The sequence below is a fragment of the Musca domestica genome, unplaced genomic scaffold (assembly GCF_030504385.1).
Source record: "Musca domestica strain aabys unplaced genomic scaffold, Musca_domestica.polishedcontigs.V.1.1 1, whole genome shotgun sequence".
Classification (NCBI taxonomy): Eukaryota; Metazoa; Arthropoda; class Insecta; order Diptera; family Muscidae; genus Musca; species Musca domestica.
This window is the reverse complement of record NW_026712114.1, coordinates 33961739-33987615: the sequence shown is the minus strand read 5'-3', so window position 1 is coordinate 33987615 and position 25877 is coordinate 33961739. Positions and strand designations below refer to the sequence as shown.

At 33.2% G+C, this 25877-nt stretch overlaps 1 protein-coding gene across 4 annotated transcripts in view; it reads left to right on the top strand.

The window, feature by feature from the left end:
* LOC101892481 (tyrosine-protein kinase Fer) overlaps window positions 1–25848 on the top strand; it is a 180895-nt gene extending 155047 nt beyond the window's left edge. The window contains exons 4-14 of one of the 4 annotated variants that reach the window (XM_059122025.1): window positions 6379–6475; window positions 6546–6879; window positions 7726–8004; window positions 8080–8254; window positions 11227–11421; window positions 19519–19893; window positions 19963–20176; window positions 20245–20331; window positions 22732–22860; window positions 22929–23111; window positions 25677–25848. In XM_059122025.1, the coding sequence (XP_058978008.1) occupies window positions 6379–6475; window positions 6546–6879; window positions 7726–8004; window positions 8080–8254; window positions 11227–11421; window positions 19519–19893; window positions 19963–20176; window positions 20245–20331; window positions 22732–22860; window positions 22929–23111; window positions 25677–25828 (2220 nt within the window). In that variant the 3' untranslated portion in view covers window positions 25829–25848. The other 3 variants (XM_059122027.1, XM_059122019.1, XM_059122029.1) reach the window with 3 other exon arrangements.
* Window positions 25849–25877: the final 29 nt, after the last annotated feature.

Sequence of the window (25877 nt, the reverse complement as noted above, 5' to 3'; positions counted from 1 at the left end):
TTCGCATATCTGTTCTTTTTCCTTTATGCCACGATTTGAATCAAATTTAAACAAAACTTTTTAAACTTTTAATTTTCCACAAAAATTCCGCTACACTGAAATAATCTTTTTTTGCACTTTTTTATTTATTTATTTTATTTTATTTTATTTTTTTTTTTGGCACATACAACTCTCCGAAATTAAGCCAAACAAAACACCTGTCAAATAATTTTCATGAGATGCATCTATTGTTTCTTCGTTAAGTATTCAAAATAAGCACAGAAAAACGTGTTCTTTCTGTTGTGTTTCGTTGAATCCGTTAAGCGCTCACTGTTATTATTATTATTATTGATTGTCAAATTAAAAAGTTTGTGTGTTAATTTGTTATTTTTTTATTTGTATTATTCATTTTTTTATTGTTTTTGACAAAAAAGCCAAAAAAAATATCGACGTCATAATTCTTTAAATAAAAACCTGCAGAGAATACAAATAAATTCTTCTCTTCGATTAGCAGAAAGTAATATTTTGAGTATTTATGTAATGATAGCACGTCGAACCAGCCATTGGCATAGCGAGCGCCGTGTAGCTAGCCAAACAGGCTGCTGATTTTTGTCGATGAAAAGAAGAATACGTGAAAATATTTCCCAAGAAAATGCACGCTGCACATTCAATACTTTAAGATATGTAATCGCTTCGAGAAATAATAAAGCAAAAGAAGAAGAAGTTGGGTGAGGCCATAATATACGACAGGGATGGAAATTGGAAATTGGTACTTTTAAAACGAAGCTATATAAAAATTTAAATATATATTTTCCTTTCAAAAAGCAAAAGAAGATCTACTATATTCAGATGAAAAACCAGTAAGGAAAGATCAGATGTTGGGGGGGCGACTATATGAAACCCTACACCACTATGCGTGAGTAGTAGAGCTCCCATAACAAAAAAAATGTTATATTGGGAATTTATATGAAGCAGCTCAAACCAACTATGAACCTTATTTGAATGCGTATCATGGCTTTAGAGTAGTCACAATTTGGGTACTATATCCAACACTGAATCGATGTTATAACATTGCTGTATAGTTCAAGATATGACTTCGATAAGAATTATATTATATAATATTTATTGGAGCAATATATATACGAGTTTCACCCAATGGAAAAATTAGGTTGGGTATGAAAAAATCTATCCAATTTGGGCTGATTTTACATATATCATGGACAATAACCGCAAAATCGGAAGAAGATCTGAATCGTATATAAAAATCGGAACCGATCTCGATAAAATTTGGCAAAGGTATTTTCGAGATGTACCTGATACCAAATAGCATTCTTGTGCAGTGCATATTACGAATGTGATGGACTTAAAACCCTAAATCGGATAAAATAAATACGAGCTATATCTATATCTGAACCGATTCCCACCAAATTTGATGTACTTATGATATTGATTTAATTTAGAATGATATTGTGTATCGAAGGTATATAAAAATCGGAACCGATCTCGATAAAATTTGGTAAAGGTATTTTCGATATGTACCTGATACCAAAAGGCATTCTTGTGTAGTGCATATTACGAATGTGGTGGACTTAAACCCCTAAATCGGATAAAATAAATATGAGCTATATCTATATCTGAACCGATTTCCACCAAATTTGATGTACTTAGAATGATATTGGCCATTTGCTGCACAAAGTCGGATGAAGATATGGGAGCTATATCTAAATTTTAACCAATTCTCACCAATTTCAGTAGGGTTCATCCTTGGGCCAAGAAAATCATTTGCGAAAAATTTCTTCTAAATCGGATAATAAATGCGACCTGCATTTTGTTCACAAAAATACATGGGCATTCCGATGTTTTTTTTTTTTTTTTTTTTTGCTGTAATTAAGACTTTAGAGACCTATCCGAAAATGTATATCATTTTCTAATAGGAGAATTACTTTTGCGTAAATTTAGAAGGTCTTTTGAAGATCTTCTGCGTGTAAAATACTTTCAAAAGATCTTCGGTTTAAGGATTACCTCTCTGTCTATAAAATTCTCTGGAAAGATCATCTACCTATGGACAACAATTAGAAGATCTTCGGTTCATCTTCTGTCTTCCAAAGGACTTTTTGATAATCTGCTTCAAATAGACAACCTTTGAAATTAAGACTTTTTGAATTCTTCTTCGATCTATAGGAGGCATCTGCAATGTTTCCCGTCTAAAAGAGAGCTTTGAAGACTGTTCTGTCTATAAAAGGTTTCTGAAGATCCTCAGTCTGTGAAAAACATTCTGAAGTCATCTTCTATCTTAAAAATTCTTTTAAAAGATATTCTGTTTTTAGTAGATCCTGAAAATGATTTTTTTTTGCAATGGAATATGTTTGTCTTATATCTATAGAACGCTTTTAAAGATTTCTTTTATCTAGAGGTCTTATGTCTATAGAACATCTCTAGAATGCCAATGGAAATCATTCTGTCTTCTAAAGAGCCTTTTGTCTATGGAGTTTTGAGCCTTTGTCTTATGAGTTTTGTCTATGAGTTATTTTATATATGGAAACATTTTAGAAAGGACGAAAGAACCCATTAGGATGGTTTTCTATGCTATGGATGATCTTTTCCCTATAGAAGAATTTATTCCGTCTGTAGATGGCTATGAACGTTATTTAGTACTTTCCTAAATAAGAAGGTACTACAATGCCAGTTTATCATCCCTGACAAATGCGTAAAAATGCAATTCCACACCTTACACCTTCTTGAAATCACTCGAAGAAGAAAGAAGTAGTCAAGAAAAGCCCCCCCAAAACATACCTCCCATTAGCCTCGTATGGAAAAGAGACGGCGGAGTGTATGACATGAATAACAATTGCAGACAGTGGCTCAGAGGTATTCAGAATTGAAGCCCAATATTTTCGATTTTATAAAAATGCAAAAAATTTATAAAAATTCAATGATCAAATGCCATATTTGTGCATATTTATTTTCTGAAAAAAAAAGAAATAATAATTTGAATTAAAAAAAAGAAACCACTGTCAATTTTTTAATTGCTTCTGCATGTCGTATGGGAAGGTACCTTGTTGAATTCATTTATTTTGTGTGCGTGTTTAGTTAAAGAAATGTTCAAAGCTGTTTAAAAAAAAAAAACAATTAAACATTTGTTTGAAATCCAAATCCAATAGAAAGAAATTGAAACCAACAAAAGCAAATCAAACCAAAACCAACTACTCGTGCAAGTATGTAGTAGTGATTGAATATTTTGCATTACACTTAGGCCACAACACCAACAACAGCCCAAATATGCACGAACATACTCATGTACATATTGATATATTTGTATGTTTTCGGCCATTATTATGAAATATATATCCCTCTAACTGTTTTTGCATATCGTCGTTTTAAACGTCATTCGTTTCGAAATTCAATCCAGACAATATCTCGTATTGCCGCTTGTTTACTCTTACTCTTCGCTAACGGCGAAAAGCAAACAGCAGAAAAAAAGTTCCAACACGCGCCTGAAGGGGTACTTGTTTCTTCAATTTCAATTGTTACGCCAATAACGATATAAAGCAACAACAACAACAACAATAAAAACTGAAATGAAACGAAATTGTGGCAGTGGGTTAAAATGTTTGACCTGGTCATCATGCGAGTATGAGTTGTCGCTTTTTTTTTTGGTTCGAGTAACCTAATTTAAATTTGTTAAAATAAAAAAGATCAATATTTGTTTACTAAAATGAAGTTTGTAATTTTGTTAACAAATAAATAATAATAATAATATCGAATTCAAATGATTCTAACATAATATTAAATTATTTTGGCATGAGAGATGCGAATATCTCAATATTTGAGAGTTGTAATTATTCAAAATTTGATTCAATTGTGAGGGGGCAGGTTCCGGATGGTGTATGGTTAAATAACCGATATTAGGCCCCTAGACTTTGTTTTCCGAAAATAGTTGACTCCTACCTTTTTTTAGAGGAAATTGAATATTTTTCGAAATTTTGACCATTTGTAAAGGTGGTAACAGACATTGATAGGAACATGTGGCTATGTGAAGTTCCTCAAACAACCGGTGACACACTTATCTTTATTTTTAGAAATTTATTCCCTTTTGGCGTTTAAAGAACCTGAAAGTATGGACAATTATTTGATACTGATTTTGCGATGTGCTTACTTATGAACTATGATCTCTCAAAATTATTACCGTTTGTTTGCGAGGTGTTACCTAAAGTTTCACTTATTATTGATATAAAATCCGAGACATTCGATGAGAGAAGAAAATCGGCGACATATTAGGTTATTGCATATGTTTGGCCCTATATTGGTCCTCTAATAGACCTCTATGGACCTTTTCTTGGAGAAAGAGAAGAATGTTTCCTTAAAGTCTCCCTTTTGTACACAATCACAATTTTATAGTAAGATAGATTTTTTTTTGGAAAAACTTCATTCTTATATTAAGTGTCCTTGTAGGTATCACCTCGTATAAAATTTTTCCTCAATGGTATCCTTTCGAATAGAAAATGTCCTTAAAAGAATTCTGTCGTATAGAAAACTTCCTTAAAAGCATTTCGCCTTGAAAAAAGTGTCATTGACACACCCCTGTTTATAAAGTATCCTTGCAGAGATTTTAAAGATCATTTCAAAGGACGGGGGTCTTTCAAGGACATTTTCCATAAGAAAGGATGCCTCCAAAGACACACCCCACGCAAGGACACTTTTTGGATGAGAGTCATTAAAAGCATTTCGCCTTGCAAAAAGTGTCATTGACACACCCCTGTTTATAAAGTGTCCTTGCAAGGACTTGGAGGCACCCTTCCTTATGGAAAATGTCCTTGAAAGACCCCCGTCCTTTGAAATGATCTTTGAAATCTCTTCTCTTCTTTCTCTCTTATCGAACATTCTTCCTTGAAAAAATAGTGATTGACACACCCCACATATAAAGTGTCCCTGCAATGCTCTGTCCCGTTTCTTATGAAATGTGTCTTTGGAGGCAACCTTCCTTATGGAAAATGTCCTTGACAGACCCCAGTCCCATGAAATGGTCCTTGAAATCTCTTTTAGACAATGTCCTTAAAGGCACGATAAAGATTCCTTGAAGTACTCTGATACATAAAGTGTCTTATTTTCTCATAGAAAGTATCCTCAATAGCACCCTTCTTTATTGAAAATATCCTTAAAAAGCCCCTAACTTAAAGCCTCGTTTTCTTTGGCACAGTGACCTTAAAAGCATACTACTACTTACTACTACCTACTTATGGAAAATTTCCTTGAAGACCCCTGTCCTATGAAAGGGTCCTTGAAATATTTCCTTTTAGACAACACAATCAAATTCTAGAAAGTATCCTTGTAAGATCACTTTCTTACAGGGAGTTCCCTTTTGTAAACAATGTCTCCCTTTTGTATAGAAAGTGTCCTCCAAAGCACATTTTTATTATAAGTATCCTTAAAGAGCCTTTTTAAAGATAAAGTGTTTCCGAAAGAACTCATTCTTATACAAACTCATTCTTATACTTCTATACACTGATTCACCTTCCATAACACTTTTCCTTAATAATGTCCCTTGGAATAGACATAGAATAAAGAAAGAAGTCCTTTAAAGCATTATTTCTTACATTACTCTCAAATATAAAGTACCTCATTTTCTTATGGAATGTGTCCTTAGAAGCACCCTTACCTATAAAGAAAATTCTTGAAAGACCTCTGTCCTATAAGTGTGTCCTTTAAATCTCTTCCAAGAAAACTTTATTCCTTAAAAACAGGATAAAGAGTCTTTGAAAATGTATTTCCTATCCCACCCCTTATTAATCACCTAAGCAAAAATTTAAAAATCGATCTACGTCTTGGCATTAGCCCCTTATAGCGATACTGGCCAACTTAATGCGTTTCGGTTCCATCCTTGCCAAAAAGTGAGAGTTTTTAGCCCACTACAAGTTTGTATTTTGAATTGAAAAATGGTATGACTTATGGTCGAGTTCCTGCATAATTTAAATGCTTACAGAATGGAAAGTTTTAAAGTTCTCCAATAAAGTTATACCTGGACGGACTGGGGACATATACATTCCAGTTAATAAGAAACCTCATTTACCTTAATATTGACACCGACGGACGTTGCCTGAAATGGAAAATGCCTTTCGAGGTTCAAAATTTAAATTTTTAGATGTAAAATGTCTAAAACCTTGGCATTTTGAAGCGAAAACGGATTTCTGACTAATGTTGCATAGTACCCCCAAACAATGCCTCTAAAATGGATAACTACAAACTGAACTTAATTCGTAGAGATCTGTCGGATTACACATACGCTCACTCGTAATAAGAATACTACAACTAGGAAAAATCTCTAAATTCTTCCCAAATCTACAGTGTTTATACACATTTTTTACTTGTATCTAACTATTTCCCCTGTATTTCTATTTCCAGCTCAAAGAGGAGGTGGAACGAAAGAAAAACGAATATACAAAACATTTGGATGGATACAGAACACTAAGGGATCGCTTTGAGGAACACTATATTAAGGGTAAGTGATGCAATATTTTTCCTAATTTGAGCATTTTTTTTAATCTAAATTTTCCTCTTACCTCGAACAGCTGGTCGCAGTGGTCGCAAAGTTGACGATGTTCGTGATAAATATCAAAAAGCCTGCCGTAAATTACATTTAACACACAACGAATATGTACTCTCCATAACCGAGGCAGTTGAAGTTGAAAAAGATTTCCGCACCATACTCCTACCCGGTCTGTTGGAACATCAACAGTCGGTGCAGGAAAGTTTCATCCTCCTATGGAAGAATATATTACAGGAAGCCAGCCAATATAGTGATCTAACATCGGATAAATTCAAAGAGATTCAAAAACGTATCGACACTGTGATAAACAGCATAAATCCAAGCGAGGAATATCGGGAATTCACAGAAAAGCATAGGTGAGTGGGAGGCAAGAAACCGGGAGAAGAATTGAAGGAGTCGAGGATTATTTGTCACACAATATTTTTATGTTTCATGAACTTTATTTACATTTTACAATTTCATTTGAATTAATTAATTATTAATTTGAGAAAAATATTCAAGTCAATTTTTATATCATTTACAAAATCATCATCTCGCTTGTAATTCGATTATTTTTTTTTTATTATTTAATTTTCAATTTAAAAAGAGTATTGGAATTTGTATACCCTCCACCATAGTATGGACGTTTAGTTATAGGCCATATAACTGTACCTCCCTATATTCGGTATTTTGATGATTTTAGGGACATTATTCGCCGGAATTCTTTAAAATTTCGTATTTCAATTTCGTAATAGGTACTACAGTCTATGACAGAAAATTGTATATGTTGGTCCGGGTCTTTTTTAGCTCCCATATATTTGCACTTGGTAATGTTTACTACAGCCTGTGACAGAAAATTGCCAGTGCAGGTCCACATCTTCGTACAGGCCCCAAATTAACGGTAACTTCCTATAATTTTTAAGGAATTCTTAAAAGTAGACTTCGTTATGACTCCTATGATTCCTTCTATTAAAATATTTAACTAATCTAAATTTTTGTTCAATTATCTAATATTAGCTTTATGTTTTGAATATCCTAAATCGTAATAAACTTTCTACTGAAATTCTTCAAACTACATGTTAAAATGTTAGGTGGCTTTTTCGAACGACATTTTTTATACTAAGATTTCATCCTGACTCGTGTAATTCGTAAGGAAGTCATATTAACTTAAAATGTGTAATTTAATAATGTTAATATTTCGTTTTATTTTTTTTTTTTTTCAGAACATCACCCACCACCCCTGTTGTATTTCAATTCGATGAATCCCTCATCAAAGATATCCCCGGCAAATTACAGTCCAGTACATTGGCCGTTGATAATTTGACGGTCGATTGGTTGCGTACTAAACAATTGGAATTGGAGTTATTCGTACGAGACTGCCAAGAGAAACAAATGAAAATGATTGAACATGTCAATGGTGGTTCACCCATAGCCAATGGATCAATAACCTCAAATGGTAGCATTAACAGCAATGGCATTCAATCGTCAAAGGAAAATCAAAAGTATTCGAATGAATTTTCTCCACTTCTTTGCTTTTACAAAATTTAATCGACGTAAATTTTCTTTTTGTTTTACAGCCGTCAATCAAAGGACTTGAATGCCCTACGTTGTCAGGAGAAACAAAAGCAGAAACTATTGGATATGATTAAATGTGCCCTCAATGAGGTGGGATGCGAAGAACTGCCACCCGGTGATGATTTGCCAAATTTCCCCTGTTTCGAACATGGTGGCTATAATAATGATAATCATCAGGTGAGTTTTGCATTTGATAGTCCTTTCGTACGGTTTAGGGTATTTCTATAGGCATTTTTAATACATTTCACACTTATATTTTGAGGTTATGGTATATTGTTTAAAAATACCAAATAATCATATTTAGTATGTGATTTACAAATCAATATCAATTCTAAAGGTTATGGTACATGCATTAAGTATGAAAGTGTTTGTTTTCTGTAGGAGTGTCCCTTTTAATAATTTAGATCGAAAATTAAGTTGTTTGAAATGTGACATCTTCCAAATAAAACACTTTAATATTTTATTAAATATGCAGTATTTTAAGAGTCTTATGGAGTTAGAAATTCAAGAGTTAGAATATCAAAAAAAAAAAAAATAATTAAAATTATAATTTAGATCAAGTAGAGTATATACTATTCCCAATTAGTTTTATGATGCACTTTGTCAAACCTCATTAAAAAAATACATTGAGTTCCATCCAAATAAGGCTTTCATATATAGAGCGTAATTTTTAGTAGTAAAATTCGTCTCTATGTGTAACATCTAAATAGTACAATAGGGTATAGCAAAGCTTAAATTTTGGCACAGAGTATGGCTTATGTAACGTAATTTTCGTCGGACCTCCACCATATATAGATTCACAATTTGAAATAACCCCATACATAATTTCAATATTTGAGGTACATATAACCTGAAAATTGGGGGATTAGGTTTTACAAAATATTCAAATTCTCGCTGAAAAAAATCAATGTATGTCAACAATTGGTTATATCAGCTTTATACTTTTACCTCATGATTTTCTTTTTTGTTGTCAATTTTTAGACAGCCCCATCCCAACTAAAAACAGTTCATGAAAAGTCTTAATTATATTCTAAAACTAGCTGGAGTCACCAATTATTGTTCTTTTGAAATTTTATATGTTTTCCAAACAGAATGAACTATAACTTGGTATAGAAAGGAAAGGCCAATGTCAGGGAAGCCCTTCAATGGATATTTTATAGCAGGGAAGAACTTTAAAGGTTCGTCTATGGAATTTATATTTGACATAATTGTTTTCATTCTGTTTAGGTGTGTTTTGAAAATAAGCTATATCGGTATCTCTTATATAACGGTATCTCCCGATATTGGGAAATTGAACTATTTAAGTCACATTTTCCGAAGGATTTGTTAAAAAAATGTTATACCCTACAACACTATGTGTTGGGGGTATTATAAGTTTGATTGGGCCAAAAATTATGTAACACCTCGAAATATTGGTTTCCCACATAGGAAAGTCCATCTGTTCGTCCGTCTGTCCATGTTAATTTGTAATTAAGCTACAGGTCGCAATTATGAACCGATCCTCACGAAATTGAAAATGGAGGTGGGGTTATGGTCAGAATAGAACCCTATTGTTTCTGGAGATTATACACGATATTTAGGGGTTGAAATGGACCAAAACAGAAAAATTTCCTGATTTTGCAGTTGCTCTATAGGCCACAATTATAAAACAATCGACGCAAAATTTACATGGAGTTAGAGTTTAGGAGTGGGCAGAAACCTACCAATTTGGCCATCGGACAATAATTAGCAGGTAAAATAGACCCTAACTTTTATGTAAGATAATGGGAAAATGTCCACTAAACCGCAAATATTTCCCATCCCAACCAAATCACAAATATATTAAAAGATCACTTCTGACCATTACAATGATGCTAATAGCCAAGAAATCGGATATATAGCAAAATATGTAAAAAAAATTGATCTTATTTATTCTGCTTATAAATCAAGAACCGCTGGACCGATTTTCACAATTCTCATCAATTCGGAATGATCTTTTGATTTAAATTTATCTAAGAAAATCGCGGAAAAATATACCAATAAAAAAGTGAATATCTTTTGTCGATTTTTTTCAATTTTTGTTATATCTTTATCGCATGCGATTTTTTCAATTTGACTTAAAATTTTGAATTGTAAATTTTCTAAATTTCTACACCCCCAACTCTACGTTTTGAGGGTATTATATGCATATCGCAATTATCGTCCGATCCTCACGATATTTTTCATGAGGGTAGGGTTAGGGTCAGAATTAAAGTTTATTGTTCTTAAGATGTATATGGTGCAAATGGACTAAAAAAATTTAATTTTTACACAATTTAAATATAATCGACAGGGAATTTCGCATCAGAAGAGAGTTAAGAATAGGAAAGAATCCATTTTGGATGACCATTGTATTATATTTAGCTGTAAAATGGGCCACAACTTTCGTGTGAAATTGTTTTGAATACTTAACAATACTACGGAGTGTGTAAATATTGTTCAAAATCTCAAAAAAAAACTAAGGGTAATCTCTGGGTTGGGCTCTTTGACATTATTTCAGAAACGACATCTTTCAAAATGGATTTGGATATAAGGGGACTTCGAACATATTGTAGTGTTGTAGGGTATCACAGGGTCGGACCCGCACGACTATAGCCTTTGCTTACTTGCTTTTTTTTTTTTTTTTTTGTAACCCTTACAACAGATTGTTCAGTTTTTTTCGATTATGTTTAAATCAGGTTATATCTCTTATGGCATCGCATTGTCTGTGTAGGTCCAAAGTTTTCTACAGCCTACATAACAGTACCGCCCGCTTTATGATATTTTGAAGACTTTAAATGCATTCTTCAACCGATTCGAATATTGAATACCGATACTTATTTTTATATAAGGAAGGGTATTCAAAACTGTTTCCGGTCGAACTTAACTTCTTGTACTTGTTTCTGTAGACTCTGTATACCAACCCAATATATTTATTTGGTTAAATGCTTTCATATGGAACAACTTAATTTTCGATCATAGACCTCGAAAGCCATAGGATGAAACCCCTTTACTTAGACACGGTGAATGTTTCCAATTAATTATATACCTAACATGATTTTGAATTTTTCCTATATCTTTCTTTCTTACACGACCCACCAAAAATATACAAACTAACCTCCAAATATACAAATTATAAACACAAAATTTAGAACTCCAATGCAAATACAACAAGCGTAAGTATATTCAATGAGCTACGGCGACGTGGTGGTGTTCTCACCCTATTGCGAGGACGTCACTTCAAACGTAAATCAACACCCCAGCCCACAACGCCAACAGCGTCGGCGCGTGCCAAACGTCTGAGCAGTAAAATGAAACCACGCTCCCAGAGTCTGGGTTCACTATCGGTAATTAGTCCAAATAGCCCCGCAAAATATGAGCCTATTACTAACCTACCCATGCGCATGGCTGCCAGTTTTGAAGCTAATAACAATCAGGGTTTTATGCATGATTTAAGTGATTTTGTTAAGGAGCTGACACCGCCACTAAGATTTGTGCCTTCCAAGCTAAGACGCAGCATGAGTCATGGTTCCATATTGATGCGTAACGACCAGCTCAGGGAACAGGAGGAAGATGAATATGGTGACAAGCCATGGTCCTATAACAATAATAATCATATTTATGCGGATTTAGATTTAAAGGAGGAGAAAAAGGACATGGAGGAAAAGAAGAAGGAAGAGCAGGGGGAGGAGAAGGAGAAACCAAAAATCACAAAGGAAGAAAGTCTAATTGCGGAGAAGAAATGTGAAGAGGAAATATTGTTGGCAACCCTGGGAGAGCAACAACAGGTGGTCATTGAAATCAACACAATACCGGAAAGTGTTAAAGAGGAAATTAAGACAGAGGAAAATAAGGAAATGGGCGAGGAGAAAAATACGGTGGAGGAGGAAAAAGGAATGGAAATTCCCCCCACAATTCAAAATGAAAATAACGAGAATAAACCCATTCCAGAGGTAATGCAAAATTCCATAGATGCCCATTTGGATCGGATCGATGAATTGAATCGCACTTTGGACAATCGTTTGAAGAGGACGATTTCACCGCAAATCACCGATTTGGATGCCATCGAATCGGCGGAAGTAATTGATGTAGTCACGAGGCCCATTAGTGGTAATCCTCATGACATCAAACGCATTTCCACCTCAAGTTCAGATCGGGAAATACCCATTGCCATGCAAAATGATAAGAACAAGAAGCGGTCCTTATCGTTTTCCCAAAAATCTATTAATGCCATACTTTGTAACATCAAGGAGTTCTCTAAGAGTCCTTTGACAAAAATGCATAAATCTGTGGATAGTAAGGATAGTCCTGAAAAAGAGGACACCGGTTGTTTTAATTCTATGAAAACAACAGCGGGTTCGGATAACAAAAGCCCAGAGGGAACATCATCAAGTACATCTTCATCTGCGAACTCAAGGCCAACTGGAACGAACGTTACACCATCAGGCACACCAAATTACCCAGAAACACATATCGATAATGGTCAACATAGCTCCTCCACACTTAGTTCCCCTTCAACACACACTGATCCCTTACTCGATTCTTCGAGTCAGTCAAAAATCACAACAGCCAACACTGCCAACATGAATCCGTCCAAGGACTCTACCTCAAAACTCAAATTTAAAGTGCCAAAAATTCAAAAGAAATCCAAAGCCATACGTCAAACATTCCGCTCCAAATTCATTAACTTTCAGCTGCGCAAAGGTAAACTGTGTAAGGTGTGCACCAAACGACGACGCATCCATCCCAGCAAAAGTGTTTTCGATTTTGCCAAAGAATTCAATTTGAATTCGGAAACCTCAGAGGATAATAGCGAAGAGTTCTGTACATGTCCGGTGGGGTCACCACATGTGGCCAAACATCATCGACATCCACGTCCCTTTAGTGTAGATCGCTCGCACGGCCATAATGACGATGATGAGGATGCTGGTGAATCGAGCGATGATGTACTCTCGATGAAAGATCATTGCTATTGTGTTCCCAGTTTGGCCACAACAGTGAGTAACATTCATTTGCCAAAAAAAAAAAACTCAATTGCAATCAAGAATGTCAAACTGAACGATTGTCTCATTGCATCTTTAGAGTGGAGAGCTTTTTTTCCGATTGAATAAATAAAAATTATACATGGGTTCTCCCGCCTGATATCGCACAATTTTCACTTTAATATTTAAATTTTTATTTCCTTATTTTGTCGTAGAAATTGTGATTTCTCTCAGCACACTTTAGTAGCAATTACACTTCTTCCTCCTGCCATGGACATCTTTGTAAAGCAAAAAAAATAATGTTTATTTCTTAAGTTGATAATTTTTAAATTTATTATAAATATTGTTATTTGTAGTTAGAATTTTGAATCATTGTAGCTATTATTAAGTGCAGCTTTTGTTCATGTTATTTTTAAATTTAAAGCATGTTTGTTGAATTTTAATTGTTTTTGCATGTATGTATCTGAAACATTTTTTTCTCTTGCCCAAAAATATTCGAAAAATAACAATTTTTTTAAAAACCTCAGCCATATGGCTATGGTATATATCATTTGATACGGCCAAAACGTGGCTCATCGAAGTAACAGTTTTAGACCTTAGGTATCGATTTAGCGTTGTCCGTTCGTCTGTCTGGCTGGTGCGCACAATAACTCTCGAAGGGGATTTCCGCTTTAGTCCAAACTTGTTACATTAGAATATTGTTGTCAAACTTAGTTCGAGTTTGGAGATGGGCAATATCAGTCCACTCCTTCTGGTACATCCCCCACTAAAGGTCCAAAAATATATTTTACTATACAGAAAGGGATAGGATATCCTAGTATCTGCATCAGTGCGAAAATGGACAATATCGGTCCACACCATCAAGTCCCTCCCCCAAAAAGGATCAACATTTTGAATAATTATAACTCCTATAAAATGGAATATAAGGGTTCGATTGTCTTCAATTAACACACATTACAATAATTTTATTAACCTAAGGTCCGGTGTGAAGATGGAATACATAGGTCCACTCCTTCTAGTAGAGCCCCCACAAAAGGTTGAAATTTTGGAAAAAAAATATTTTTTCTGCGCAGAAAGAGAAGCAATAATCCGATTTTGCTCAAACTTTGCCAATACTAATATTTGCCTCAGTTCTCGGTCCACTCCATCAAGTACCTCCCCCACAAACGGTCAAAATTTTGAATAATTACAACTCTTATAAAATTTGATGTAAGAATCCTATTGTCTTCAAATTCCACACATCCCAATATTTTTATCAACCCAAGGTCTGGTGTTAAGATGGAATACATCGGTACAACCCTCATAAAAGTTCGAAATTTTCAAAAAAATATATTTTCTGCACAGAAAGAGAAGCAATAATCCAATTTTGCTCCAAATTTGCAGATCCTAAAATTTGACTCAGTTCTCGGACAGGTGCAAAAATGGATAATATAGGTCCACTCCATCAAGTACCTCCCCCACAAAGGGTCAAAATTTTCAATAATTGAAATTCTTATAAAATGTAATGTAAGAATCCGATTGTCTTAAAATGTCGCACATCCAAATATTTTTATAAACCCAAGGGCTGGTGTTAAGATGGAATACATCGGTCCACTCCTTCTGATACCTCCCCCAATAAGCATCCGGTTCTCTTCATATTACACGCAATTCTGCTAAAAAAAAAGATATTTTGTGTATATGGGATATATCACTTCGCTCCTTCTGGTAACTCCCCCTCAAAGGGTCAAAAATTTGAATATCAATGAAACGCATAAAACGCGAAATTAATATCCGATTCCATTCAGACCGGGTGCATCTCAATATTTCCATTAACACAAGATGTGTTATAAAGATCGTAGAGATCGAAGCATTTCTTCTGGTACCTCACCCACATCTGGTTCAAGATTTTGAAAAACAAAACGCACAAAGAAATCGAAATAAGCATCCAACATTCTTCAAATTTCACACATACCGGCATTTTTGCTAACACAAGATCTGTTGTGAAAATGATATATATCTGCGAATTCCTTCTAGTACCTCACCCACAAAGGGTCACAATTTTCAAAATTGTTATCTGTTATAACTTGCGAAACGAGTTAGTGATTCTTTACAACTTGCTATATCTAAATATTACTCTCAACCACAAATCTGAGATGAATGTGGAATTTATGAATTCACAAAAAGTTGGATATAAATGTTCGATTTTCTTGTAATTTGGCCAATACCAATATTTGTATCTGTTTTAGATGAAGCATGAAAATGGAATTTTTCGGTCGACTATATCTGGTATATCACGAACGTTTTAACATTTTCTTAAAATTATTACATATCTCATATAATGTGAAGGAAGTGACCAATATAACCCAAACCTGGCACGTCGCACTATTTATATCATCTTTATTTAGGCCTTATACGAAATGGACAATATTGGTCAGCAACAATTTGAATAATCATACCAGAAGTCAAAATATATTTAAATAATCGAACATTGGCTGAGGGAAAAATCTGTATTCTAAACCGACTGATATTTTTTATCTTTTTATTTTATATTTTATTATCCAGAATTATTCCGATATTGCTTTTTTCCCATGTTTTTGGAAATTTCCCACAGTATTATTCGACTCATTCCTCTACTAATGTTGCTTTCGTTTCGGTACACCTTATGTTAATTAATTAAGACTTCCACTTACAAATTCTCTAGAGAATATCAAATCTTTCACATTTCTCAAAATATTCGCTAATACTGAGATTAAAAAAGATTTTCATTCTCAAAATTTCTTTTACTCGAAATATCTATAGATACGTTTCAAAATAGCAATAAATATACACACATATTAAGGTCTCTCACAAAATTTCATTCTACCAAGTGCAAAAAGAATGACGCAGTCGGTGTTTTTAGGGTAGGTGAAAAGAAAACAGAAATGCGTTGGAAATCATTGTTGTCACTATGCCAAAAAGGAAAAGTTGATGGGAAATCGTCAAAGTAAATTCTGGCTGCTGACGAATGAATAACAAACCTCTTGAGAATTTTCTTTCAATAACTTAACATTTTAAAGCATTCTCCCCCTCCCGGCAACTAAATGTCATTACTGATGAACTTTTCACGGCAGCTAGATAAATGTTACAAGTTCAACAGGAAATTGAGATTGAAGCAACAACAAATATTTTCAGAGGGAATTTCGGGTTTCTCAAGAGATTGTTTTATTGAATTTTCTCTTTGTGCTAGAGAGGAAATGAGATTTTAAAATATAAATTTATTTCATTGTCGTAGGTTTTGAGGTATGTGTGTATTTTCGAAAAGATTTTCATTCTGGCTATTGAAAACAGTTTTTCATTCAATATCAATTGTTGTGCGGTAATATTTTCGTTTCGCTGAATTTACCTAAAGAACCGGGCAAACGTCGGTTTTTTTTTTTCATTGAAGAAAATGCGTAAAGATTTATTGTGACGTGTTGTTGAGTGGAAATTAACATAATTTTTAAGATATATTTAAATAAATTGTGACAAATAATTTAAATAAACTGTGACAAATTATAAATATTAAATATATCACAAATTAAATTTAAAAATATATTAGCATCTCTAAATAAATTGCATTTAAAATTGAAAAATATCAAATCATGTTTTATAAATAAATTTTGTGGAAATTAACTTTTTCGTTGTCAACATGAGTAGTACATCCGGTCAAAGTAGCAACTGCAGTGATTCGGCAGGAAATTTCTCTTTGATATTCTTTCATAACTGCCACAATTTAAATGCTCCGCCAAAGCCACCGGCACGCAAAAAGCGTCCCAAATCCATGTTTAATGTAAGTGAACAAACCAATAATTTTTGTATATATATATATACAATGCATTTCAATACTGAAATATTTATTTGTATTAGTCAATTTGGTTAATACTATAAATTGTCGAATTGTCTTAACTACCCACGCATCATTTCGGCATTTGTTGATGCAATATTTTATTTCGTTAATAATGTAAAAAAGATTAGTATACTTTAGCTGTAGTTGTGAACAATTATTCTGGGAAAAATATTCATTTTAAATGAGAACACCGCGGTCCTCCGCGTTGGAGTCATGATGAATAAAATTCCAAGTTGCAGATGAAGGTACTAGCACTTTACATTGTAAAACCCCAAAACTTGGAATCTCCTGGGGAAGAAAAACAAAACATTAACTCATACCGAAATAAGGACACCAGAAACGATTCAAGTAAACATTTCTCTATGGCGAGCTAAAACCCCCTTGATCGCATCTATACTTCCTTCCTTTAGATATTTCTTTATGCTCCACTTCTTCAGTTCGTTCACACTTCCCTCCTACAATGTGCCTGAAAGATCCGCTTCCTCGCCTATTAATAGAGACTCCCTTCAGCAATTGACTCCTTCTACCTCTTCTTTAAAAGTCTTTCCCGCTCGCCTATAAAGAATCCTTCAGCTTGTCAAGTAAGATTCTCAAATAAAGTCTATAAAGTCTCCCTTTAGGACTTCTATAAAGGCTCCTTCAGCGATCCTATAGAGACAACCCTTCTTTTTTGTCGGTAAAGACCTCTTGTTGATCGTCTGTAGAGACCCTCGTATATAAAGACTCTCTTCAACTCGTATATAAAGACTCCCTTCAACTCGTCTATAAAGACTCCAGACACAATAGTCCAACGAATTGGTATCCGGAGATTTTTGTGGCCATTGTGCGCTGGAAATGAAGCGAGGAACCTCATTTTGTAACCATTCTTGAGTGGCGCGTGCTGAGTGCGATGGTGCCGAGTTCTGTTGGAATGTCCAAGATCTGCGGCCAAAATGATTGCGTGCCCAAGGCTTTAATACACCCTCCAGAATATTTCCGCTATAATATTCGGCATTTATTCTGATGCCGCGGTCGACTAATACGAGCGGAGAGCGACCATCGGTTGTTATGGCGGCCCACACCATCACCATTGCCGGCGCTTGAGTTCTGGTGGCCAACCGAACACATTTTCAGCTGGCCTCTTTGGCAAGTAAACACGATCATTTTGTTTGTTTACAAATTGCCGGACAATAAATGTTTTCTCATCGGACGAAACCAAATTCGGCAGTCCACCACTTTCGGTCAAGCGAAGCAACTCTTTAGCTCTTTTGAGTCTATTTTCTTTCTGTTGCAGTGTAAGTTCTTGCACTTTTTGGAATTTCAATGGCTTTAAACCGAGCTCATTTTTCAATATTTGCCGAATGCAATATTGCGATATGTTCAGCTCACAAGCCATTTTTCGGCGGGTTTCGATCAAGTCAAGACGTCGGGCTACGCTACCAGTATCACGGTAATGAGCGATGGTACAAGGCACAAAAGATTTATTCACATTTAAATGCTGGACTGCTCTAACGATAGCCACTTGTGGTTTCCTAGCCAAATATAACGAAATCGCACTATCACGATTGAATTCCATAACGAATAACTTTTTTCCTTGACAATTCTCACCAAAATGCCTTGTAAACAATATAATGAGCTGTCACTGGAATAATTTTAACAGCTGTCGGGCGAGTGGCTTAGAAATGACAGCAGTCTGAAATTGGTTTCAGTGTTTTCATCTCACCCTGTAAGAACCCTTAAGCTCTTCTATAAAAACTTCTTTGAACTTGTATATAAAGACTCCCTTGAAACTCGTCTATAAAGACTCCCTTGAACTCGACTACACAGACATTTTTAAACTCGTTTATAAAGACCCTCGAGCTCACCGCCTAGAAAATCTTCCTTTATTTAGTCTATAAAGACTCCCTAGCTCGTTGAGGTAGACTCTTTTCAGTCCGTCTAAATAGATCCTATATGACCGTCTATAGACTCCTTCAACCCGGTCTAGATGAACTCATTTAAGCCAGCATATAGATACATTTCAGTACCATCGTTTCATCCCGTCCACAGACTCCTCTCTATATACACTCTTTTAAGACTCCCTTCAGCTCGCCGATAAATAGTCTTTACACCTGGTCTATAAAGAGGGCCTTTAGCAATTCTCAAGGGAGCTTTGGATCCGTCCATTCAATTGCACGCGGGAATATTTAAAATGGATCAAGCTCTTTCTGGAATTATGAAGTCATATGTGTTGTGTTATTAAAATGTGTAATTTCTAATGACGTAAATTTCCAAAAAAAAAGTATATTAATTTTTTTTTGATTATATCCAAATTTCTCATGCATTTTTAACAACAACGGAACAACAGTGCACCTCCGTATCCACCAAATGCATTTGTGGGCAACTTTTTATAACTTTTTTTTGTTTAATGCTAAATTTAGATGTAAGAAAAATTGCATGTATATTTTTAGACATTGTTTTTTTTATTAACCAAATTTGCCAATTTTAATTTACTTTTATTTGCCTTATTTCATTTTTATTTGAAATTCTTCCTTCGCTTCTCCTTTTATTTCTTGGTGTTTACAATTCAAACTAATATCCATCTGGACCAAAACTAAACACCATTACTAATGACATTCTTTTATGTATCTTCTCTTTAGGTATCCCTCTCGACAAATCGCCCGCTCTATGAAGAAGAATGGTTCCATGGTGTTCTACCGCGTGAAGAAGTTGTACGTCTGCTCAACAATGAAGGTGATTTCCTTGTCCGCGAAACCATACGTAATGAGGAAAGTCAAATTGTATTGAGTGTCTGCTGGAATGGACACAAACATTTCATAGTTCAAACCACGGTGGAGGGTCATTTCCGTTTCGAGGGTCCACCATTCCCCAGTATACAAGAGTTGATATTGCATCAATACCAATCGGAGCTGCCAGTTACCGTGAAATCAGGTGCTATTCTCAGAACGCCCATACGTCGTGAAATCTGGGAGCTAAGCAATGATGATGTGGTCCTGTGTGAGAAAATTGGTCGTGTAAGTCGATAAGGTTATAATAACATAAAAACTATTTATTAAATACGCATTTTCTTCATTTTTCTCCAGGGTAACTTTGGTGATGTCTATAAGGCCAAATTGAAGTCGACCAAAAAAGATGTGGCCGTCAAAACATGTCGCATGACCCTACCCGATGAACAGAAACGCAAATTCTTACAGGAAGGTCGTATCCTTAAACAATATGACCATCCGAATATTGTCAAATTGATTGGTATTTGTGTACAAAAGCAACCGATAATGATTGTTATGGAACTGGTACCAGGTTAGTAAATACATAGGTTTTGTTGTTTTTATAATTTCCTAATTACAATTTTTTTGGTCCAACATTAGGTGGCTCCTTGCTGAATTATTTGCGTAAGAATTCAAATATCTTAACAACACGGCAGCAAATGGGAATGTGTCGTGATGCAGCAGCCGGTAAGTCTTAATCTACAAGAAATACATCCAGTCAGTAATAATGTTCACAAAGATAAAAAAGTTGTTTGAGATTAAAAATAGTTTTGTTCTTAAAATATTGGTTATATCGGCTCTATTCTGAATAAGACGCGAAAAAAAGCGATTTTATAAAAATCTTCATGGAATGTCTTATTTTGCCATTCGAATAATAATAATAATAATAATAATAATAATAATAATAATAATAATATAATAATAATAATAATAATAATAATAATAATAATAATAATAATAATAATAATAATAATAATAATAATAATAATAATAATAATAATATAATAATAATAATAATAATAATAATAATAATAATAATAATAATAATAATAATAATAATAATAATAATAATAATAATAATAATAATAATAATAATAATAATAATAATAATAATAATAATAATAATAATAATAATAATAATAATAATAATAATATAATAATAATAATAATAATAATAATAATAATAATAATAATATAATAATAATAATAATAATAATAATAATAATAATAATAATAATAATAATAATAATATAATAATAATAATAATAATAATAATAATAATAATAATAATAATAATAATAATAATAATAATAATAATAATAATAATAATAATAATAATAATAATAATAATAATAATAATAATAATAATAATAATAATAATAATAATAATAATAATAATAATATAATAATAATAATAATAATAATAATAATAATAATAATAATAATAATAATAATAATAATAATAATAATATAATAATAATAATATAATAATAATAATAATAATAATAATAATAATAATAATAATAATAATAATAATAATAATAATAATAATAATAATAATTCACTTCATATAAAATTTGTGATAGTTTTTAGAAAATGTTAAAATATGCCTGAGATATACTTGAGATATAGTTGACCGAAGTATTCCATGTTCATACTTCATCTACTACAGATACAAATATTGGAAATTAAAAAATCGAACATTTTCATCCTATTTCATGCGAAATCATAAACTCCATATTCATCTCAGGTTTCTGGTTGAAAGAAATATTTCGATCTTTACCATCTTTAAACAGATCTTGTGTTGATAGAAATATTGAGATGTGCCAAGTCTGAAGGGAATTGGATGTTAATTTCGCGTTTTATGAGCTTCTTGGATATTCAAAATTTTGATCCTTTGTGGAAAAAGATCTCAAAAGATCTTGTTTTATTAATAACAATGGGATGTGTGAAATTTGAAGACAACCGGATGCTTATTTGGGGGTTTAATAATAGTTTTTGTTATTCAAAACTTTGACCCTTTGTGGAGAATTACCAAGAGTGTTTCATGGATATACAAAGTTTTGACACTTGGTGGGGAAGGTACCAGAACACCAAATCTTTGTTTAATAAAAATATCGTGATTTGTGTCATTTGAAGGATTCTCACATCACATTTTATAAGAGTTATAATTATTCAAAATTTTGTGGGGGAGGTACCTGATCGAGTGGACCGATATTGTCCATGTTCGCACCTGACCTAGCACTGATATTAGGATTTGCAATTTTGGAGCGAAATCGGATTATACTTTCTATTTCTGTGCAGTAAAATATTTTTTTTTTTTTAATTTTGGCCTTTTGTGGGAGGTAACAAGGAGTGGGCCGATATTGCCCATATCCGAACTCGATCTTATATTACGATGTACCAAGACAGACCAGACCGGCGGACGGACATAGCTAGATCCACTCCAAATCTTCTGAAACGGATTTGGCCTAAAGGATACCTAGGGTCTAAAACCTTTATTTCAATTAGGCAAGTTTTGGCCGTATCAAATGATATATACCCTCTCTAGCCGTATGGCTGAGGGTATAAAAAAGTATTATAATAATATATCTTATTAATATGAATACCAATATTGTAAAAATTCTATGATTGAGAAGTAAATATTTTTCCATTGTCTGAAAACATTCCAGAGATTGCATTTTAGTTCACTCCAAAGCAGAGCTATTTGCAGCAGTAATTGAATGCAAATTTGTTGCCTCATTCAGGCTAAATTAAACTTGAGATAGAGCGGATCAATGCAAATTATTTAAATTCCACGCAACCAAGTCATATAGGTAATATCCATACGGTATTTCTTTAAAAATTCACAATATTCGATTGCATTCTAATTTTCCAAAATAGACCGGATTGCTATCCGATTTAACATTTGAATTTGCCATTTCAATTTTGGTATATTCGATGCCACATTTTCCCCCAATATAAAAAGTATCGAACCAAAAACATTGGATTATTTTGAAAAATCAATCCAGTGTTTTGCAATTGCTAACATTATTTTACATGACAACACAATTTCAAATATTAACAATATTTCTCCCATCTTTACAGGCATGCGTTATTTGGAATCGAAAAATTGTATACATCGTGATTTAGCAGCCCGCAATTGTTTAGTTGATTTAGAGTGTTCCGTGAAGATCTCCGATTTCGGCATGTCAAGAGAGGAAGAGGAGTATATCGGTAAGTAACATTTTATATTTCTTCCCTAAAAGAATACATTTTTAATTTTAAATATCTCTCGATTTCAGTATCGGATGGCATGAAACAAATTCCCGTCAAATGGACAGCACCGGAAGCCTTAAACTTTGGCAAATATACATCACTGTGTGATGTCTGGTCGTATGGTATATTAATGTGGGAGATTTTCTCAAAGGGTGATACACCGTATTCGGGTATGACAAATACCCAGGCTAGAGAAAAGATTGATCATGGTAAGTTGATTAAACCGCTTTAAGTAGAAAATAACCCAAGAATAGAATTCAATAATACGAAATATTAAAAGTAATTGTTAAAACATAATTCTATACTCTTTGGCTTTTTCGCCCGTCATCACAATCATCAACAAATGAAGGCCTTAAATACCTGTAAATATTCCTTTGAATCCCTGCAAATGTTTCTTTGTATCTTTCTCAGGTGGGCTGTAAGGACCTTCACATTATCTGTAAATATTCTTATTAGCTTGTCTACAAAAACTCCTCTGTCAATAAAGACAGCCTTCTTGCAAATCCACAGAGGGTTTTGTTGCCTGGTGTTCAAAAAGATTAATTTCTAATCCGTCTGTCAAGACTCGTCTTTAGAAACTCACTTCTTCTTATAAGGCTACGTTTCCCCTGGCACAGAGAATCGGTTTAAGATGTTATATAAAATCCCCTATTTATCTCGTTTGTTATTTTTTTCTGTTCGTCCATTAAAACTCATATCCGTTAATCTATATACATCTATGTAGATTCGTAATAAAGCATTTTCAGATCGGTAATAAAGACTCTCTTCTACTGCTCTATAAAAAATATTTTTTTCGGTAGTTTTAAAACTCTACTGTTACTTTGATTCAAATTCTTCTCTTCAACATAAACTAACCGCCGCTACCTTATAATTATATCCTATAGCACATAGTGGTAAGGGTATTATGTTTTTGTGCATTTGTTTGTAACATGAAGAAGGAAGCGAAATGGATCCATAGTTACTTTTGGGGATTTTCATAGAATCACTTTCTAAGTCGATTTATGCATGTCAGTCCGTCTTTCCATGTATTTTTTGTGAACAAAATGAAGGTATCAATTTTTATCCGATTGAGATGAAATTTTCCAAACAATATTTGTTTGGCCCAAGGACGAATGGAATTGGTGAGATTCGGTTCTATATACATCTTCATCCTATTTTAATGTTATTGTGCACCATATATGTAATATCAGCTCAAATTTAATAGATTTTTTCATTTGGTGAAATATTTTTATTTATTTATCATCATTTGATGCGCATCATTTGATGCGGTCAAAACGTGAAATAACGGTTTTAGACCCTAGGTCTCTTTGGACCAAATCCGTTTTAGGACATTTGGAGTCGATCTAGCGATGTTCGTCCGTCCGTCTATCTGTGTGGCTGGTGTGCACAATAACCCTCGAAGAGAGTATCCGATTTGCTCCAAAATTGGTACATCGTAATATTTTTGTCAAACTTAGATAGAGTTCGAAGATGGGCAATATTGGAATATCCATAAAGCTCATATAACGCGAAATGAACATCCGATTCCATTCAGACTTGGTACATCTCAATATTTCCATCATCACAAGATCTGTTATAAAGATGGTACAGATCGGACCATTTCTTCTTGTACCACAAAGGGTCCAAGATTTTTGGAAAACAAAATACTCAAAGAAATCTCACACATCCAAACATTTTTGTTAACGCAATATATCTTGTGAATTTGATATATATCTACCAACCCCTTCTGGTACCTTGCCTACTCACTTACTTATATTTGCCGTAACTTGCGAATCAAGAGATTCTTTACAACTTGCTATATCTAAATATTTCTCTTGACCAGAAATCTGATATGAATATGTAATTTGTCGAATTTTATGATTTCGTATAAAAGGGTATCATATAGTCGGTCTCGCCCGACTTTTGACCCTTCCTTACTGGTTTTAATTTACATCTATGAAGACACTTCAGTTCGTCTCAAAGTTTCATATGGAAGACTCTCATCTGTTTGTTTCTTTTTTTTTAACTTTCTGTCTGAATGGTTCTGATAAAATTTTTGTTAAAAATTTACATTTAGAAAAACATCCTTAAAAATTTACCTTGATTGGTAAATTATTGGAAAAACTATTGTTACAAAATCAACAAATATTGGCTGATTGATCTTTAAAAACAATTCTTACAAAATTAACGATGATTGTCCAAAACGTTAAATTAATGTTTATTGAAAAACAAACTTAAAAATGTACATTTTTTGATTTAATAGTCGTAAAAAATGATAAAAAACTTCCACAATTTTTTTTTAAATCCAGAATTATAAATATAATGAAAAAACATGTTTAAAATGATCTAATAAACATAAAAATATCAAAAAATCCAAGATTTTCGGCATAATGGACTTTGAAGAAGTATTCTTAAAAAATCACGATTGTTGGTCTTGTAGCCCTTAAAAAATATTCTTAAAGAAACTTCAATTATTGGCCATAAAAATATATTTTTTAATATTTTTAAAAAAATATATATTTTTCAGAAATCGTTCCCCAAAAATAATCTTGAATAATCCTCAATTTTTACGTCTCGAAAAATATTTTCCAAATATCACGATTTTTGCTCTTTAAAAAAAAATTATAAAAATCAACTAAAATGTCTTATAGTGATCAAAAAGTCTTACCGAAATATTGTTCTATTGTTTTATTTCTTCTATTTCTACATTGTCTTTATCTTATCCTTTTTAAATTACAAAAAATTAATACAACTAATTGAATTTGTTTTATTAACCAATTTATTTTTATTTTCAGGTTATCGTATGCCAGCCCCCGATAATGCTCCAGCGGAAATGTATCGTTTAATGTTAAAATGCTGGGCTGCTGAACCAGAATCTCGTCCACATTTCGATGAAATTTACAATGTCGTCGATGCACTGATTTTACGTTTAGACAATAGTCATTAAATTCTGCAACAACAAAAAACGCTGAAATAAACACCATACTCATTACTTT